A 19820-nucleotide genomic window follows, 5' to 3' on the forward strand; every position below is an offset into this window, starting at 1 on the left:
GGGCTGCTGTTTAACTCCTTGGTTTGCCTAGCGGGCATGTATGGCAGCCCTTGTTGGGAGCCAGATCTATTCGATACGGAGTGGGCACGGGTGGAGCGACTATAGGTGCTCATGCTATCATGGATGATTCGCAGTAAGCCATCAGTTCCTCACCAAATCATACAGGGTAAGTTTGGGTCATCTCCACTACAGCTAGATGCTGCATTTCAGCTTCACATATCTGTACCAAGTTAGAGAGTATGGGGATTATCCTTCCGGATGTAGGAGGCTGCCATGGTTGGCATTGTCTTCCTCTATGACACTTTCAGTAGGAGGTGACCAAAGATGTTGGTATGCGCACAGAGAGATGGTTTGAGAGGTTGGGACTCCACATGGATAGACTCCCTCCCTTCTAGTAGAGTTTAGATGCTCCTTTCTCCCCCCTCATGTCACATGATGTCAACCAGGTGATCCGTGAGGATCTCTTATAGCTACACACATTCCAGACCTGGTTGGCACCAAGCAAACTCCCAGTGAAGCTTAGCTTCTACAGAGATCACTGCTTACATGTCACAGATGAGAGTTTCATTGATCCACCAGGGTACACGCGGATCCACTTACCCCACTCATTGAGGATCTCTATTGGGCAGTTCCGGGTCTCTTCACATAGACTTCGTATAGAGAGCGGCAAGGCAGAGTGTCTACCTAGGGAGAGGCGCTAATGCACATTATGCGATATGCAAGAGGTTGAGACAGAGGAGCACTTCATCTTCAAGTGTCCCATCTATTATGAGATCCGCGGGCGTTTCTACTGTCTCTTTAGATATAGTTATGGGGCCTTGTCCCGATTCCTTTCCTATCGAGATCAGAGATGCTTGGCAGGCTTCATTCATGAGGTAGTTAGGCACCGCGAGAGGATACTTCGATCACGGAGACACGAGCAGACTTCTTCCTTGGTAGATCCCTCCCAGAGCTCTATCACGGAGTTCTTTCAGCCAGATCTCTTGGACCCCCCTGAGATAAGACCTCGACATGATCGGGACTCAGAGCGAGGGACTCGACAGCTCAGACAGAGGATAGATGCATAGATTACATTCCGGAATATCGCCTCCATGTTCACCATTGGAGCCCGTCCGACATGGGTTACTGTAGCCCTTGTTAGGCGTAGAGCTATGACCAGGAGACGTCATAGGATTGCATCCTTGAGTGGCGGACAGCACTCTTTCGCCGACTTCTTGCCTCTAGTGCCTCATTCACCTATGATGTCCTGATGAGGATGATGATGATGATGTGACTGATTCGTAGTTCGATGACCGACATGACTATGTCATACTTAATACTTAGAACTATCATTTTGCATTATTTTTACACTATTCATTGGTGTGGATGCTCGTTTAGTAGCTCCACCCTCACAGCTTGATTGTACCAGGGTTTCACAGTCTCATAGACCCATCGGTCTTCTGAAGGCTTTAATAAACTTAATACTTAGAACTATCATTCTGCATTATTTTTACACTATTCATTGGTGTGGATGCTCGTTTAGTAGCTCCACCCTCATAGCTTGATTGTACCAGGGTTTCACAGTCTCATAGACCCATCAGTCTTCCGAAGAATTTAATAAACTTTCTTTCCCTATGGTGTCTTTATTACTTGAATTCGTTTCTCTTTTTCATGGATACAAGCAAAAAAATAAATTTTGTACCAGGGTTCTGGCAAAGTGACATTGAGTTGTTTGAATAAGGAATACTTCATATGGTGATCAGTCTGCTCCAAGCACAGCTTTATTAATGCATTTTGGGCATCCCTATGACAGTTGTATATTGGGAGAACCAACAATTGAAGAATATTACGAGGTAGCATTGCAAGCTGAGAAGCTAGGAGAGACAATACATGAAGCAGTCATGCAGTCAAGGGCCGCGCAGCAGTCACTAACTCCGGGAAGGGTGGTTCTCGTTTACACTCCTTCGGTAAGTCTTAAAATTTAGGAGTAACACATGTACTACCTTTTTTTTTTGGGTGGTTGTGTTATATGCCAGGAAAAGCACTGCAAAACATTGAATTAGATGATTTCTGACTTTGACATTTTTCCTGAGTAGACCTCTATGCCTACTTTAGGGGTTATCTTAAGAGGGCCAATTGGAACAACAAAAAATTGGATTGTTTTGGCGATAAATCGTGGAATGGATCAATACCAATCGAGTACTGTCTCCAAGTCTACAGACAATGACTCTAGTGACAAGGCATCAACAACAGATGCAGGATATTTTATTAGCCGCAAAAGCAGTAGAAGCTTTGAAGATGAATACTCTGTATCAGGAAGAGGTTCCCGTAAAGGACCTGGCACTATAAAGGTGACTTTCCCACATTTTGGAACAACAGGTGGAACTGGCTATGTGGTTATGGAGGTAGAAACCAAAGGTTTTGTAAACATATGCAAATTGAAGATGCAAGTTGATACTCTTCGGCTTTTAGAAGATGTAAGCAGTGCTGCTTATTCACTCACAGTACAGCAACTTCTCCAACTGGAAAGTGATTATCCAGGCCAGGACCCTCCTGCTCTTGATCCAATTAAAGGTATTGATTCGTATCAGCTTCGAGGAAAAAGCTCTAAAAACATGAAAGTAGAAAGGGCTTGGATTTATATATCTGATCTTTGAGTTTCCAAGCTTTTTTAATCCTTGTCATGTTGAGTCTATGCTCAATGTAGAATAAAACAACTATCTGAAAGCTGATGCCTGTCTAGCTATTTGGCATTGTTGAATTTTGATGCCTTTGCAGATCTCAAGCTAAATGATATAGATGTTGTTGAGAAATATCGGGCAAGGCAGATTCTTTTAGAGCAGATGGCACAGAATCAATGCTATCGTTGCCCCAAACTGCATGAACACTACAATTTAGTCAGAAATCAACATGCACTGACAGAGAAGGTCAGACAACTGAAGTATGAGCTTTCAGATGCTGCACTACAGCAAATGCCTGATTTTCAGCAGAGGGTAAGTCCAATTTCTTTGTGGTGTGTAGAAGGCATAAGTTTTCTGACTTAGCAGGATCACCAAATAGGATGGAACTTGTTATTGTGTTGCTGTACACTGTACACTAATTGTTGTGATCATGAAGTATGAATTTGCACCATCTCCAAGCTTTTATTTTCCTGGGTTAGCAAGCACCCCCGGAAGCACATTTAATAAATGAGTTCTCTTATGTAGTATCGTTACCACTTTCTGGTTCAAGAATGTGAATCTGTCTGTAATGTGAGCTTATGCTGGAGTCCTGGACCCTGGTTTGCGTTTCTTTGGATATTTACTAAAAACAAGAATGTGCGATTGGATGAAACAGATCGAAGTGTTGCAGGAAGTAGGCTGTATTGATGCAGACTTAGTAGTTCAGCTGAAAGGGCGTGTTGCATGTGAAATTATGAAGTACACTGTACACTATTGCTGTACACTGTACACTAATTGTTGTGATCATGAAGTATGAATTTGCACCATCTCCAAGCTTTTATTTTCCTGGGTTAGCAAGCACCCCCGGAAGCACATTTAAGAAATGAGTTCTCTTATGTAGTATCGTTACCACTTTCTGGTTCAAGAATGTGAATCTGTCTGTAATGTGAGCTTATGCTGGAGTCCTGGACCCTGGTTTGCGTTTCTTTGGATATTTACTAAAAACAAGAATGTTTGATTGGATGAAACAGATCGAAGTGTTGCAGGAAGTAGGCTGTATTGATGCAGACTTAGTAGTTCAGCTGAAAGGGCGTGTTGCATGTGAAATCAACAGTGGCGATGAGCTTATAGCCACGGAGTGTCTTTTTGATAACCAGATAACGAACCTGGAAGTGGCAGAAACTGTGGCTTTACTATCTGCACTTGTATTCCAGCAGAAAGATGCAAGTGAACCCTCTTTGACTCCACGACTTGAAGCTGCAAGGGACAGGTAACCACGTGTTTCCAATGAGAGCATAGGGGTTGAAGTTGCGTTTTCAAGGTCCTAAATCTGTAATGCTGAATAAAAGGTAAAGGGCAAGTGAAGCAAAGACTTTGTTTGCAGTTTGGTATCCATGTGCTACTTTTGCGTATGAGAAATTTAAAAAAACACTATCCATGTATGAGAGCAAAAAGAATACATTATGAATGAGAGAAGGAGAACATGGAAGCTACTCTTGAGAACAGGGTAGCTACTCTAGCAAACAAAGCATGCAATATTTCTGTATAGTGCACTCTAACTTTGTAGAAGAGCTCTGTATGAAAACTGGTCGTAATCCTATTAATAGAACAGTGGGAAAGCTGATTGCTTTATTTGTACTATCAGGCTGAAGAAGCAAAGATACCTGGCATTGATGAGTGTACTCCGATCTACTGATAGTGCAATCAGGAGACCTTCATTCAGGGTGTTTTATTGCAAGCAATAGTGACTCACCAAAATGTAAGGGGGATATGCCTGAAATGTTGGGAAATATCTTCTCTTATGAAGCGATATAGCATTGTCCTTTGATCTGCAACTGTAGCAAGGGCATTGGAAGTGGAGGGTTAGTGGAAGGTTGAAAACTGTCTTGAAACTTGCGACCTGCAAGTAAATTGTTCTTTGAACCATGCATGGCTATGCAGGAACACTCAGGTGAATTCACCCCTAGCCTCTATCTTTAAATTTCCACACTTGTATTCCTTTTCCATCCTTCAGGAAGATTGTTTGTGCATAAGAGTCCACTTAGTGCATCTCTAAGCCAAGCAGGGAGATTGCCCCCAATCGTGACATATTTCAACATCTTAAAATATGGAGGATGCATCATTTTCTTGGGTGGAAAACTAGGACAGAGCCCTCTATCTTGGCGTGTTTGTATAATTGGTATCAGAGCCTGTAGATCATCAAAGTTTGTGGATGACAGGAGATGTTTTGGAGGGTCGATCCATTTCGTGCCAGCTGCAACAACGTACACGAATTTGCTTGTCTGTGCACGAATACTTTTGAAATCGCCCATTGGAAATGTGAAGCGTTGCCTTCGAACAACAAACTCAAGGCAATGCACACTGTGCGTTTAGCCCTATTCAGAGAGAGATGGCAACCGCGTGACAGCAGCGAGCTTGCAACAGTCTTGCCATTTCGTCTTCGCGGATGGCTGCTCTTGGGTTCAGACAGCTATAACGAAGCAAAGAGTGATTGGCAGCAGTAGCATCAGCAGGACAACTTGTCTTTAGCCTTTCGTCATGTTCTACTCTCTATTTATCTTGGCCAAAAAAGACCCCTCGGCGCCCGAGCGGACGGATTCACAGAGAGAGAAGCTTTAAGATCTCCCATCATAGCAGACTTGCCTGCCCATAAGAAGCTGTGAGGATAAGAACATGGGAGTATAGAGAAGAAACGCGACTGTGTAGTACAGAGAAGAAACACAACGATTTACAAAGAAGGTCGCCACATCATACAAAGGTTTGGGAAAAGCCACATCATCTTTTCCTTTATACCCGTCTCTAATCTAAAAGCTTTAAAGCCTTTTCCTTCTCTCTTTCCAAAGGTTTTAGGGCCCTTTTTCACCCTTTTCCTTCTCCCAATATTTTTTTGTGCCTACAACTTATTATCCTTTTCAATTTCAAGCGGAAGATCGAGGAGTTCGAGATTAAAGAAAGCACAGAATCGAAAGAGCAGTTCATGAAACAAAGAAAGCGCGCCAACCTCAAAGACGAATCCAAGCCCATCGAACAAATACCAGGGAAGTGGGCATCATATTTTTCTCTCTGACATAAATCGCTTTGCTTTATAATTTTTGAAAAATACGCATCTTTAAAATGACAACTCTAGAAAGGGACGATATGGTTAGGGAGGCCGAGGAAAGGGCTAGGAAAGGAAAAGTTGTAGCTGGAGAGGAAATACATGAGGAGATACAAAATGAAACTCAAGAGGATAACGTGGAAATGGAGGACATAGATTACGGTGATTATGGAATTCCGTATACGGAATTCACTAAACTTGAATCTCGAACGCAAAATATAGAAACACAGCTAGGAACTATCAGTGATACATTGAAAACCCTAGCTGAAGCCATAACCAAGTTAGCCGATTCTCAATCGGTAACTTCTTCAGAAAGATCACCGATTCCTCCTAATCAAGTTGAGAGGCCCACCTCTCGACTTAGAGAAACCTCTAACATCCTTAAGGACTTGAAACCGCCAATTTTCAATGGGAAATAAAAGGAGCGTAATGAAGATGCGATTAATACGTTCTTGCAAAAGTGGCAAGACTTCCATCGACTCAGGAATACCCCTCCTGAAAATCAAGTCATGGAAGCAAGTCTTTCCCTTGAAAATAAGGCCTATAAATGGTGGATGAGCCTCAGAGAAAATGATAGAATTTCTAGGTATGGGGCTGGGTTTGAACAAGCCTTCACCTCCTTATCTGTTTCTTGCCTCTTCCCTTGAAATTATGGATCCAAAACAAAGGCTATAGCCTCTAACGGTGCATGATATTCTATCCACCAAGAGGTTGCAAGTGCCCTAATCTCTAACGGTGCATGATATTCTATCCACCAAGAGGTTGCAAGTGCCCTAATCTCCTCCTTCCTCCAAGCATATAAGTCATCAATGCCTTGAATAATCTCAATCATCCTATCCATCCCTTCATACACCTTCCCAATGCAAGAACTATCTCCATCAATAAGCCTCAACATCAAAATAATAGGCTTTGAAACCGGAAGCAAGAGCCGAACATCATCCCAAAATATGTCAGCCAAGACAATGGTCTTGCATCTCTGAGCCCCTGCAGTGCTACGCCCATGCCATGCATCCCACTCACTTGAAACAACAAGCTGTCTCAATTCAGTTTTCAGCTTAAAAAGACGCCTCAACATGATATGCAAAGCGCGTCTCAGAATACTTCAGGAGATACCTTGTTTGGGGATATCTTGCGAAAAACAGCCAAGATGTAGTGGTGGCGAGTGATGAAAGAGACAACATGATTACCCATATCAAAGACAGGATCCACCCAATCCAACATACCAATATCCTTCAGGAGATTATTCAGCCCATGTGCCATGCAAGGAGTGAAGGTAAGAGGAGGGTACTTCGCTTCAAGAATCCTCCCCACTGCGCTGTTGGCGTTCTCACCATCCAAAACAAACTGGATGACCTGTCGTGCCCCCACATACTCAATGGCCTCCATCCAAATGCTAGCCAACCTCTCGGCTGACTTTCCCGCCTCTGAATTAACAAAGCTTTAATGAAAAAGCTAGCCCCTCTGCAGTATGCAATGATGCCTTGAATAGAGCGGCTCCTAGTGTCACTCCATCCATCTCCCATCAATGTGACATTGCATCTCAGCCATATGTCTTTGATGGGAGCCAAAGCATGCTCTATGGCCGTCTTCTCTGTGGTCAAGATCATGGTGCGCAGCACCTCACATGAGAGGAGAGTGTAAGATGGACCAAATGCTGCAATCTCCTTCACCATATCAATGAAGTAAGGATTCTGGGCCTTTACTATGGGAACATTTGCTTCATAAAAGAATCGGCCCACTACTGCATCTACATGTGCCCTCCTTCTAGGATGCCATGAGGCCACAAGGCTAGCTTGCACGACTTTCGAAGCCCCGAACAGGCAGCCCCTGAAGGTGTGGATGAAGCCCTACTCCTGAAGGAGGAGGCAGAAATGGAAGAAGCAGGAGTTGCTGCACCTGGGGCTGGTGGTGGCACTGGTGGACCTCGAAGATCAAGAATGGCAGGTTGCTTGTTTGCCTCCATGTCCAATTTCTCTCCAAGTACCACAAAACGTGCTTGCTCATGATTGGGAATAACAGGGCAACAATTAATGCCATGATTTGGAACTCTGCATAGATGAGCTCGCACTCGGTCTGTCCCTCCACTTTTTACTTTGTTACTTTGCATGCTCCTCCTCTCGAATTGCCGTACTTGGGATATAGGATCCACCTCCTTCCACCACTCGGATTTTTGGTCCGTGTCAATGCCTCTTAGAGGAGCCATTGAGTGGGCTGAGAGAAGAGGGAGGGAGTGTGAAGAGAGGAGGGGGGGGGGGGGTGTTGGTGGAGACTTGGAGAGGGCTGAGCATAGAGTAGTGAGCAGCGAGAGAAGGGGGCTGAAGGAGTGGAAGGAGAGAGGGCTGAGTGGCTGAGTGAAAGGAGAGGGGACTGAGTGGCTGAGTGGAAGGGGGTGGAGAAGGGAGTGGAAGGGGAGGGGGCTGATTGGAGAAGGTTCAAGGGAGTAGAAGGAGAGGGGGCTGAGTGGAAGGGAGTGGAAGGAGAGGGGGCTGTGTGGAAGGAGAGGGAGTACAATGGAGTGGGAGGGGAGGGGGCTGAGGGGAAGGGGATGGAGAATGGAAAAACCCACTCACGAGCCCCATCGGCGGTAAAAAAACGTTCCCCGTGCAACCCTTAACCGGGAATGCCAAATCCTAGGGTGGGAACGCATTCCGGCCGTTTCTCTGGCATTCCCAATACTAAGAATGTTTTCGGGTGTTCTCGGTAGGCCCTTCACCTGGGAACAGCATTCCCACATTCCAAGAAGACGGAACGTTGTTCCCTGGTAACTATGCTTGCGAGAGCTAACATCCGCCCAGCTATGGATAAAGCTAAGGCCTATGCGGATGAGACGGTCATCTAAAGGAGAATATCGATTGACCCTTCCAAGGTCATGTTACCTTAACTAGAATATAACATTCCTTCCCTCTTCAGGCATCAGTGTCGTCAATGATGAAATCTAGGAATGCTCTTCGCATCTGGTACATGGATTCCCAAGTAGCCTCAGATAGAGGTAAATCATGCCATGCAAACAACACCGTGGGTATCTTTCGATTGCGTAGTTGCATTGTTCCTCGGTCCAGGATTCTTGTTGGTTTACGCCTTGCATTATCCTCTATCTCATGAAATAAAACAACACCCTCGATTAGCGAGTCACCTCGGTGGAAACACTTCTTTAAACGAGAAACATGAAACACTTGGTGCACCTTACAACCCTGTGGTAATTCCAATTTATAGGCTACCTTGCCTATTCTTTTAGAATTAACCACGGCCCACAATATTGGGGTGATAACTCAGCACATTCCCCACAGTCAAAGACTTGGAGTGTGAAGGAATTCTCAGAAAAACTTTTTCTCCTTCCTTAAATTTTGTAACAGATCTATTGGCATGGACTAGGTGGTTCCAAGGCTAGAAGCCAAATGCACCTACTTAAAGAAAATGCATAGGGGCAAATGGTTTTGAAGGGGTCCCAAGAGAGGGGTTAAATGGTGCATTTAGAGAAGGTTAAAAAGTGTGACATGTGGCAGAAACCATCTAGGAATCTGAGGGCTCTGGAAAAGCTGCATGAGGAAAAATGGATGTAAGAACTTGTGAAGCAGCTTCACCAGAGGTTGGCTGGATGGAATAACCATGTGCCATTCGCCCGTGATTGTCAATGATTTGTAAACAGTTTGTATCATCTGACATCCCAAAAACTTGTCCATAATGATAACTCTGTCCAAAGTTTACCCAAAAGCTACTAGAAGGATTCGTCATCCGAAGGGGTCAGCATCTCGTGTTGTTTCTCTCAGAATCTGAAATTTCTCTATGTCTATAGAGTCTAAAAGTTGTCTTGTGTTCCCATCTCGTGCTCAATCCAAGCAGAAGATCAACTTATCGAGTCCCTTTACCAGCTGTCACTATTAAAGTGAATCTTCACTTTAGTATATCAAGTGAGTCAAATCATCCACCATATAGTATCCCTTCAGAACAGCAGGTTGTCCACCCTATGACTATTGAAGACATCTTTGCCAAATCCATGACTAAACAAATCAATCATTGTGCCCTTGTTTGTACCCATTGACCTTAGTCAATCCCAAGTAAAACTGTGCATCCCATACTACGCAGCTCCATCCAATCGAGCTGTCATTAGGGAGACATAGGTTTGGATGTGGGTCCAAGGATTTATGTCTGGGATACCATACAAAATAGACAATTACAAAATTAGAGAAAATATACTATGCTCTATTTCACCCTTATGTTATAAGATGGTGGTGTAATAAAATCAATAAAATTCTTTCCACCTATGGTACCAAAACAAAATGGTGTAAGAATACATATAGAAGACCTCAATAGGAAGTTGTCCTCACAGAGGACGGAGTGGAGGTTCAGGGCTGAACAGAGTGGAGGTGCCTTCTTTGTGCCTCCAATTAGGCTTCACCCGGCCGGACTGCTCCCAATTGGGTTGCCACAGATGAATCCACTCATGAATAGCCGACCTTACAGCTTCTCTACACCTTGTATAGTGTAGAGCATCCTTCGCTATCTTGCCTCGTAGTGGTGGAACCTTATAATGTTCCAAGGATTTCCATAACTCCTCCATATTCTCAATGTCTCGAAGGATGACATCAGGTCGTCTCGAATTCAATTCTGATTGAATCTTGTCATAAATCTCCATGAAGCATTGATCCAACGAGGGCAAGGCAATACACGATCAGAGATCAGTACTCCCTGGACAGAGAGGCAAGGGAATTGGGGGCAATACACGACCAGAGATCGATAGAATATACTGCGGGAATGTGGAGTCCTTTGCGCGCTATAAGAAGGAGATCGAGTGTCGCTGTACGACGACTGAGGCAAGGCAGCAAGAGCTTGCCAACCCAGAGCTGCTGAGCGGTCAAGCAGAGGGGAGCGAAGAGGCAAGGAGCACAGTGATGGCTGGACGATAGTCCATATAAGCCTCTACACCTCTCAAAAGCAGTTCGAAATCATCCCTCAACTAAAAGTGGATGATTTCTGATTTGGATTCCTTATAAAACAGTTCAGCCTGCTTAGACCCGAGATCTATGTTTAGATGAGCTAAATAAAGCATATTGATTTTCAACAAGCGCCTCTTTTAAATTTAGGCGGATAAGTTTATGTTGGTGCCGTTCAAGGGACTGCATCATTCAGCTCAGAAGACCGATCAGAAACTTTCTCTGGAGTGGGCTTGATGGCACAGCAGATGCCTTAGCCAGGGTGGCTTGGGAGACCCTCATCCTCCCTACACAGGAAGGGGGTCTCAATATTATTGATCCAGATTTACAGTGCAGAGCTTTACTTTGCAAGATGGTGGTGCGGGGACTTATGCCAGGGCAGGAACCGTGGAAGGACTTTCTTATCAGTAGCATACAGAGGTGCACACCTTCTTCAGGAGGAGACTGGATGAGCAGTGTTAGATGGATCTTCACCACAGTACACCTCAGATCACCTTCGTCCCCTCTCATGGTTGCCATTCTGAAAGCTTGGGCCAGTTTCAGAAGCACTCTTCGGAGGATTCCTCCTTCCTCTCGGGAAGAGATTGATAGGCAACCCATCATGTGGAATGACAGTATTTTAGATGATCATGGCAGACCACTGGGTGCATCACTCTACATGCAATGGTCTAGGTGGGAGAGGGGACCTGCATCTTCTATGGGGTCTTGGAAAGCTTTCCGCAGGCTTCCAGAGGAGACCAAATCAAGGTTGACAGGACATCTCAGAGGGAGTGTAGGGAGGATCTTGCAGATTGAGGCAGCCCTTCCAGAGGTTTGGGTAGACAGAGATGATATGCCACTCACTTCCTCCACTTGGGCAGGTACTTTTTCGAGAGGCGGGGTTCCGCTTCAGGTTTTAGCCTTTCGAGATGCACAAGAGGATGCTTTGGTTTTTAGTGTCCAGGATGGTGGCAGATTGCTCAGGTCCACAGAGGACATCTTGCTTGAGTCTGCTTTTCAGCCTATCAGGGTTGTAGGTCTTTTGATGCAGGGATCAGATTCAGAGTGGTTCCTAGACCCAGACCCCCGGCTACTCTCCACCGGGTCTTGGAGGCTCTGGCTCTATGGGAGAGTTCCCATCAGGTATTTGCAGTGGGACCCCGGAGAGTGGGAGTGAATTGATGCAGGGCATCGAGAGAAGAGCATCCCCTTCTTTCGTTACACGGTCAGTAATGCCAGGAGATATCAGCTCAGTAGTAGAGGTTGGAGACCCTCCAGAGTTCCTCATTGGGAGACTTTTGGTATTACTGCAGATCAGCAGAGGTGCTTCTGGAGGAGACTCTGGAAATCCCACAGGAATAGAAAGATCACTATCTTCTTTTGGCTTTCTATCCATGGAGGGATTACAGTGAACCTTTGGAGGTCCAGGTTCGGAGCCGACCCTACATGCCCTCGATGCCTTTCTGCTTCGGAGTCTATTCAGCATTGCTTATGGGATTCCAGACAGGCGAGGATGATTTGGATGGGGGTAGCCAGGATTTTCAGTCACTTTGCCCATTCCCCATTTTTTATGACATGGGGCTCGGTGGCTTGGCTTTCTCTTACAGGACCTCAGGTTTTCTATGAGAGAGTTAACTTCTCTCGGGCCATTTCGGTTCGACGTCATCGGATTGAGTCCTATTCGTTGGATGTGGTACCACACCTTCCTTTTACAGCTGTACATGCCTCTGTGGATACTTCTTGGGAGATTCTAGCGAGCGTAGCATCTTGGCATATCTGGAGAGGCAGATGCACAGAGGCTTTGGAGGGTACTCAGGTTCATCCCTCGCACACTTTGGCTAGTATCTGGACAGACATCGTACATACTTTGATGGCCGTATGGACGGGTATGCAGGGGGACTCCCGTGCAGCCTCAGCTAGGAGGGCTTCTTTCTTCAGGGAATGGAAGGATTCTCCTTTCTTCTTTGAAACTACTACAGGGTTAAGGTGGCACTTTCAGCCTCAGCCTTGGTTGTTTTCCACCTCACTCTGAGGGGGTTTTTTCTTATCCTCATGATTTCATGATGTATTCCGCTTTGAGCTTGCTCTCGCGTGTTTTTTCTCTTACTCAATAGAAGTCTTTTTCTTGGGGGAAAAAAAAAAATTTAGGCGGATAAAAAGCAAACGCCTTGAAGTTAATCAACCTAAATCTAATAGGCCTAAATCAAGCGAATAGTTGCTCACTCTAATTTTGAGGTGTATGTACCTATCAATGGGTAATCCCCAGCCTGATTAGCAAGCCACGAAGGCTTGCCCTGATTCGAAGGTTTGCCTCAGTCCAAATTCAGACTTTAGTTACGTAGGGGATAGGCTGAATTCAAATCTAGAATAGCAGCCTGTACTTCAAACCTCCTCTCCATTCAAAGTTCGATCTGAGAGATATCGCACCACCAAGAGTCTAAAGCCTGTTGAGCCTCTTCTCTTGATTGTATACCACAGCCGGAAGGTAAGGGCTGATCATGCTCTTATTTCGACCTTATTGAAGTGCAGATGCTCAGTACTTAGCTCAGGATCGAGTCCCTGAAATCTGCTTGCACTGAATCACTAGGCGCTTACCTTGATCTAAAGCCTCTAGAAGAGCGTAATTCACTACCTGGCAGAGCTCAAAACTCACTGGAAGGTGCCATATTCAGATAGTATTCCAGGACTTTTATGACAGCTTAGCACGGGATAGTAGATGAAAGCTTCATCAATTTGCTTACTAGGAATCTCCTCCCTCACAACAAGGAGTTCTATGTCATGACTCATACCACTTGTTGGGAAATCCATCCTTAACAAGGGAAGTAATAACCATAATCTAGGATTCCATTTAGGTATTGACATACCTTATCACAGTATTCCCGCAATCTTAGGCTCATAGATGAGGAATCTCGTCTGACAAGAAATCTTCTCAGATCCGGAGTTTAGCCACGCCTGCCCACTATGAGGCTAGACATCATCTAGGTCTGATACCAATTGTAACAACCCTCGTTAGGTTTGGTCAATTCTATACCCTGGTGAGGTATCCTGGACTGCACCCTCTAAACCAGATCTCACAATACACACCACAAGACGCACCCGCAACCAACCCATAAGGGTTGAAGCTAGCAACTCACCTCCTTGCCGTAGGCTCATCTGAGCCAGCCCCGAGCTAGAGGTCTAAACCACCTGCATACAAGAGCCAGCCAGCCTCAGACTCCAAACTCGTCTCCCATACCACAAGCCCCTCACCGTAGCTGCTACCCTTTGGCCAGCAGATCCTGGTCACTCAGGACATCATCAACATCATAGGCTAGGCATCCTGCTTTATGTGACTTTAGCCATCTATGTTGGAATATGAAGTCAAAGTGAGTCAAAAATGAGTCTAGGGGGTGTTTTATATTCTAGTGAGTCCTAGACATGCCACGTGTCATATTGGGAGATATCCCATAGGCATTGTGACTTTCTAGAGTCTAGTGGCACACTATAAATTGTTGTACTTATCTTGAGTCTTTAAATATCAGTCAACATCAAGCTTCATCTACATGTGAGTATTTTGGTTATTGCCTTGCACTTGTACTTTCTTGCCTTTCCATCATGCTTTCCATCTTTCCATTCCGTTCCTAGTTTCTAGTACTAGATTGGTGCTCTCCCTACCACCATGTCTCTTCATTTGGTATCAGAGCCACCTCCAAGAGGTTGAGGTAAGAGGGTAGCCATGAAGCCGCCTTTCCTCCTCCTCATTGGAAGGTCCTCTCTTCCACTTGGAGGACTAGCTTCCCACTCTCCCTTGAGCTCTTCTCTCCTCACCCTTAGCCTCTCCATGAGCTGATCTACATCGACATTGGAGCTGCCATTGAAGACTTTGGAGCTGATCTACTTTGGAGAGGAAGAGGCAACTGTTGGGCGACTTGTCTTCCTCAATTTTCGAACTGTTTTCCTCCCGTTTTTTGTCATGAAGACTGTGTTTTGGGTTGGATGACTGTTCATCTTCAAGTGTTCAGTCTCCTAGCTGCTGTTAGGGCAGGCGCCACCTCATTTCGACGCTTCTCCAAGGTTCAAAGAGCTGTTAGAACCAGCCGCCACACTGTTTTTCATGATTTCTGGTTTGGTTGAGGTCGTTTTTCAGATTCCACCTTCATATTTACAGTCGCCCACCACTATTGCTGCTGGACGACACTCTGAAGAGCAACTCCAGTGCTGAAATCTGGGAAAAACAGTCAAAACTGTGTTTTTTGCCCTAAAAATCGATTTTTGTAATTACAACTCAAATTTTCAGTAATTTTTGGGGATTCTTACATATTTGACATCTTCTGCACTAGGGCTTTCATATTCTGAGAAAAAATATCAGAAACCCTGATTTTCAGAAAACCCTAATTTCCTGCTAAACCCTAATTTCCCAATTTTAGGGTTTTCCTGGATTTTGGTTTCCTTTGGCATTATTGAAGTCCCCTGCATGTAATTCTTATGGGGATTTTGCCAAAATCATGTAATTTTATCAAATTTTCGGACATTCACTTGGCATTTTGCTCCCTTGATCATTGTTGCTCATCTTTGAGCCTCTCCTTCGACTTTAGTGACTCTCTGATCGGCACATTGAGAGTCATGACGTGATCACCCTTGGTAGCTGCTCCCATGGCTTCATTGACACATCTTATGGGGCATCCTTGCCATGCACTTCATCGACATTCTTCATCGACTCGAGATGTGCACACATATGCAAGCAGCTACTTGGGGTTCCACACGGGTTCTCTGCCCTTGCTATGCATAAAATGAATGAAATATATATTTACTATTTTCATGTTTGTGTCTAAGGGTACGCTGCCCTAGGTTGTCCCCCAAAATGAATGAAATAAATCATGTGTGTTGAGTCAATAAAGGTATTCTGCCTTGGATAGTCCTCCTAAAATGATGTATTTCTTTTGGTGTGTGGCTCCATGTCTCTCATTAGTCTTTGGAGCCAGGAAGGGATGTATTATGGGAGCCATATGTTTTAGCTTTGATAGGTCTATTTGTTGGTGCATTGGTCTCCTAGACCTCCGAGTTGGTCATGCATCCATGCATGATGAGCCTCTGAGCCATGCTAGATGAGCTTTCTATGTTATGCTCACTAGCCTTTGAGCCAAGCTCACTTGCCTCTGAGATTTTGTGGGAATCGTGTCTAGTTCTAGACCGTCAGTGCACAGTTTGATGACCGTCATTGTCATGTTCTGTTCTTGGTTCCATTCCAATAGTCTCTCACCTTGCCTTCATGGGGGGGTGTTGGAAGATGAAGTCAAAGTGAGTAAAAAATGAGTCTATTTGTTGGTGCATTGGTCTCCTAGACCTCTGAGTTGGTCATGCATCCATGCATGATGAGCCTCTGAGCCATGCTAGATGAGCTTTCTATGTTATGCTCACTAGCCTCTGAGCCAAGCTCACTTGCCTCTGAGATTGTGTGGAAACCATGTCTAGTTCTAGACCGTCAATGCACAGTTTGATGACCGTCATTGTCATGTTCTGTTCTTGGTTCCATTCTAGTAGTCTCTCACCTTGCCTTCATGGGGGGGTGTTGGAAGATGAAGTCAAAGTGAGTCAAAAATGAGTCTAGGGGATGTTTTATATTCTAGTGAGTCCTAGACATGCCACGTGTCATATTGGGAGATATCCCATAGACATTGTGACTTTCTAGAGTCTAGTTGCACACTATAAATTATTGTACTTGTCTGGAGTCTTTAAATATCAGTCAACATCAAGCTTCATCTACATGTGAGTATTTTGGTTATTGCCTTACACTTGTACTTTCTTGCCTTTTCCATCATGCTTTCCATCTTTCCATTCCATTACTAGTTTCTAGTGCTAGATTGGTGCTCTCCCTACCACCAGGTCTCTTCAATCTATAGCCAGCAACTCGCTACCTTAGCTATATTTGGCTTTGCACTATCTTGGAGAACACTTTACCCAAGTTTAGCGACACCTGAAGCTAGGCCAACTCTTCTAGACCGACGTTAGTCCTAACCCTTAGCTAGACCCCACACTGACTCCCCAGGTCTAGTCCAAGACCATGTCAGCCAACTCAGGGTTTGCAAACCCATAGCTGTTTACATCCTCGTGTGGATGTAACCACCCCCCCCCGAGCTCCCCTCACACCTCCCTCCCTCCCAAAAAAAAAACACGTCTAGGATCCCCTGCTTTCTGAGAAGGGAAGGGCGTGTCCTCCTCAACCTCCTTGTCGTCGCATCAGACGGTCCCCTCCTCAGCAGCCCCCAACTTCTAGGTGGGCCCGAGCAAGTCATTCTCTTATGTTTCACAACTTCAGTCCAGGCACCCTTTGTGGAGATATTTCTGGAGATTGGGACCTTGGAACTACCTCGAGATCTTAGATTCCTATCCCTTGCCACTGGAGCTTATGCTATTGATTTTGCAGCCCCGAAAAGGGAGTTCGATTAGTGTGGTGGCCTCTCGCACGCATCTGGTTTGGGGCTTCCAATTCACTTCAATAGGGGTTGAGAAGTGGACTCCATCGATGTTTGACGTCATGCTGAGTGACCAGTTATCATGCATGATGGACGAGTGGATGGGTTCGCAAGGCTTGGACTTATGGCTCGACCATGGTGCTATAGTATATTTTGAGTTGGGTTTTACTCAGGAGAAACCGATCTGCGGCTTGGCTGTAGGATTGATCCGACTCCCAAAGATAAAGTTTGATCATTCACATTGGCCGCTCCAGAAGTGTCGAGATGTTTGGGATAGACGTATCATTCATGTTGCAGCGGGCACGGAAGGTCGGCCGATAGCCACTTTGGTACGCCGGCGGACAGACACTGATTATTCGCCTCCCACCCTCCACCCACCCCCAGTCGCAGAAGGAAGTTTTCCTGGAACTTGCCGCCACTCACATGCGGGCCTTGTTTTACTTCCCCCTCCCCATGAGTTGGACCATGATGAGTTGGAATGTGCACGGGCTACGTGATTGTGCACGGAGCCAGCCACAGTATTTGATACTCCGCCAGGAGTTGAGAGGGTAGTGGTAGGTCAGACAGTGGATTTCCTTTTGATTCAAAGAGCATATGTTTTCAGGAGTGGACATTGGACGCCGCCATCATCTTTTGCCAAGTAGAGGCCCAGAGGTTTGGTCCGCAGCACAAGGCACGAGCGGAGGGGTGTGTATTTTAGCCTCGCAGGCAGTTGCCTCAGAGGTTTTCAATCAGGGGAAGCTCTTAGCAGGTTGTGGAGTCTAGATGGGCATTCGGTCAGGCTAGTCCAAGGTAGGGATCGTGAATGTGTACGGCCCTGCTTTTTGGAGATGACTATCTTTCAGAGGTTGACTATTGGATTGATGGAGGTGACTTCAACAACCTAGAGCATGTGGAGGACAAGTAGGGAGGAGCCTCATTCTCTGAGATGCTTGCAGGAGAGAGGCGTATTTGGGAGTAGTTCATCTTTGCGATTAGGAGTAGGGACCCTTGGTGCGATTCAGAGTTTACGAGAGCCCTGGGCAACCTACAGTTCTTCTTTGGTTAGAGGAGACAAGTTGGACTGTTGGAGCGCTTGAATAGATTTTATGTTGGGGATTGGGTGTTGCACATGGGTCCCACAATGCTTGAGTCAATGTTTGATCCCGAAAGGGGGGGATAAGTCAGACATTAGCTAGTGGAGACCGATCACCCTGCTGGATACCGCATACAAGATCCTAGCCAAGGTTTTGAGCTTGTGTTTGTGGCTCCACCTCCCAGATATTATCCATGACACGCAGACATGCTTTGTGCACGAGCAGAGCATCCTGGACAACATCTTCACTTTTTGGGAGACAGTGGATTGGGCCAGAGAGGAGTCGCAGCCCCTCGCCATTCTTCTCTTGGATTTTGAGAAGGCCTACAACAGGGTGGAGTTGTCTTTCCTGGAGGGCATGATGCAGCATGTGGGTTTCACAGAAAGGTGGATTAGAGGGGTATTGGCTCTTTATGCGGGGAGCGCATGATCATTGGCGGCCACACGAGGGAGACCTTTTTTGTTTCCTGGTCGGTTTGACAGGGCTGCTCCATTGCCCCCTTTCTCTCTCTCTTTGTAGCGGAGGCTCTGGGATATTTTTTGCATTCCAAGACGGTAGGTCTCATATAGGGATGTTGCTCCCCATCAGATTGGAGGAGCTTCTTCTAGACTCAGAGTTTGCAGACGACACAACCGTTTTTGTTGAGGGTATTGCAGCGAGCCTAGAGGTGGTCAGGGGTGCTCTAGCCATCCACTACAAAGCGTCTACCGCCCGGCGCTTCAATCAACTAGACCAAATCCATTGGCTTATTCACGAGCTCAAAGGAGGTCTAGAAGGTCCGAGATTGGGGTTTGGACTTTTGTTTTCGGTGGATCCTACGGGGGCAAACTGTGAGGTACCTTGGCTACTAAGTTGGGATAGATATTACAGCAAAGCAGCAGATTGCCTCTGTGCTAGAGAGTGTGCATCGAAAGCTCATGTATTGAAGCTCAGCCAAACTCTCTCTCGCAGGTAGAGCACTGGTAGTCAACCAGGTCCTCCTCGCCATGGCTTGGTACATTGCCTCTTGTTGATGCTTCCACCGAGGCTGCATGGGGCAGCCACGCCGCTTGGTGTGGAATTTTCTTTGGGCAGGATGAGATGTTACAAGGAACACTAGAGCCAGACTCGCCTGGCAGACGGTGATTCTACCTCAGTCATGAGGGGGATTGGGAATCGTTAATCTGGAGAGGCAGCTCTTGGGCAAGTGCTGTTAGCCTTGTTCCAGAGGCAATCTAGCCAGTGAGCCGGTTCCTTGGAAATAGGCTGGTTTCTTTCTAACCACCTTTCCATTTGTAATGACCGGTTTTTCAGTTCCTTATGGAGGCTGAAAGCACCAGGGTTTTATTTCCAAGCATTAATAGAAGTTTCTTTTCTCTGGAAAAAAAAAGGTTTTTTGCACGCTGATTCCTTAAACCCTATATCCCTATTTGGATCTTCATACCCAGTTGTGATTGGGGATACATCTTCTAGATACAAGCTTTCTCATTTAATTGCATTGTTATAGATTTGGTGTAGATATGTTCTTTTCAAGGGACTACTTTTGAATTATCCTTTTGTTTGACCTTGTATTCACCGGTTTTATGGTGAGACTGAAAAGGACAAGCAATAATTATGTTTTGCCTGATATTTGAATTTTAAATCAGGAGATGTGTACTGGAGATTCC

The 19820-nt window shown here is 45.5% G+C and overlaps 1 protein-coding gene across 5 annotated transcripts in view; it reads left to right on the forward strand.

The window, feature by feature from the left end:
• LOC147890892 (RNA helicase, ATP-dependent, SK12/DOB1 protein) overlaps positions 1 to 19820 on the forward strand; it is a 257780-nt gene that overhangs the window by 218096 nt on the left and 19864 nt on the right. For all 5 annotated transcript variants that reach the window (XM_087389232.1, XM_087389233.1, XM_087389231.1 and 2 more), the window contains 4 exons: positions 1793 to 1946; positions 2076 to 2553; positions 2758 to 2972; positions 3671 to 3909. In XM_087389232.1, coding sequence (XP_087245358.1) covers positions 1793 to 1946; positions 2076 to 2553; positions 2758 to 2972; positions 3671 to 3909 — 1086 coding nt within the window. The remainder of the gene's footprint in view (positions 1 to 1792; positions 1947 to 2075; positions 2554 to 2757; positions 2973 to 3670; positions 3910 to 19820) is intronic.

Source organism: Dipteris shenzhenensis, chromosome 18 (assembly GCF_047967505.1).
Source record: "Dipteris shenzhenensis isolate YYH24624 ecotype China chromosome 18, Dip_SZ_1.0, whole genome shotgun sequence".
NCBI lineage: Eukaryota > Viridiplantae > Streptophyta > Polypodiopsida > Gleicheniales > Dipteridaceae > Dipteris > Dipteris shenzhenensis.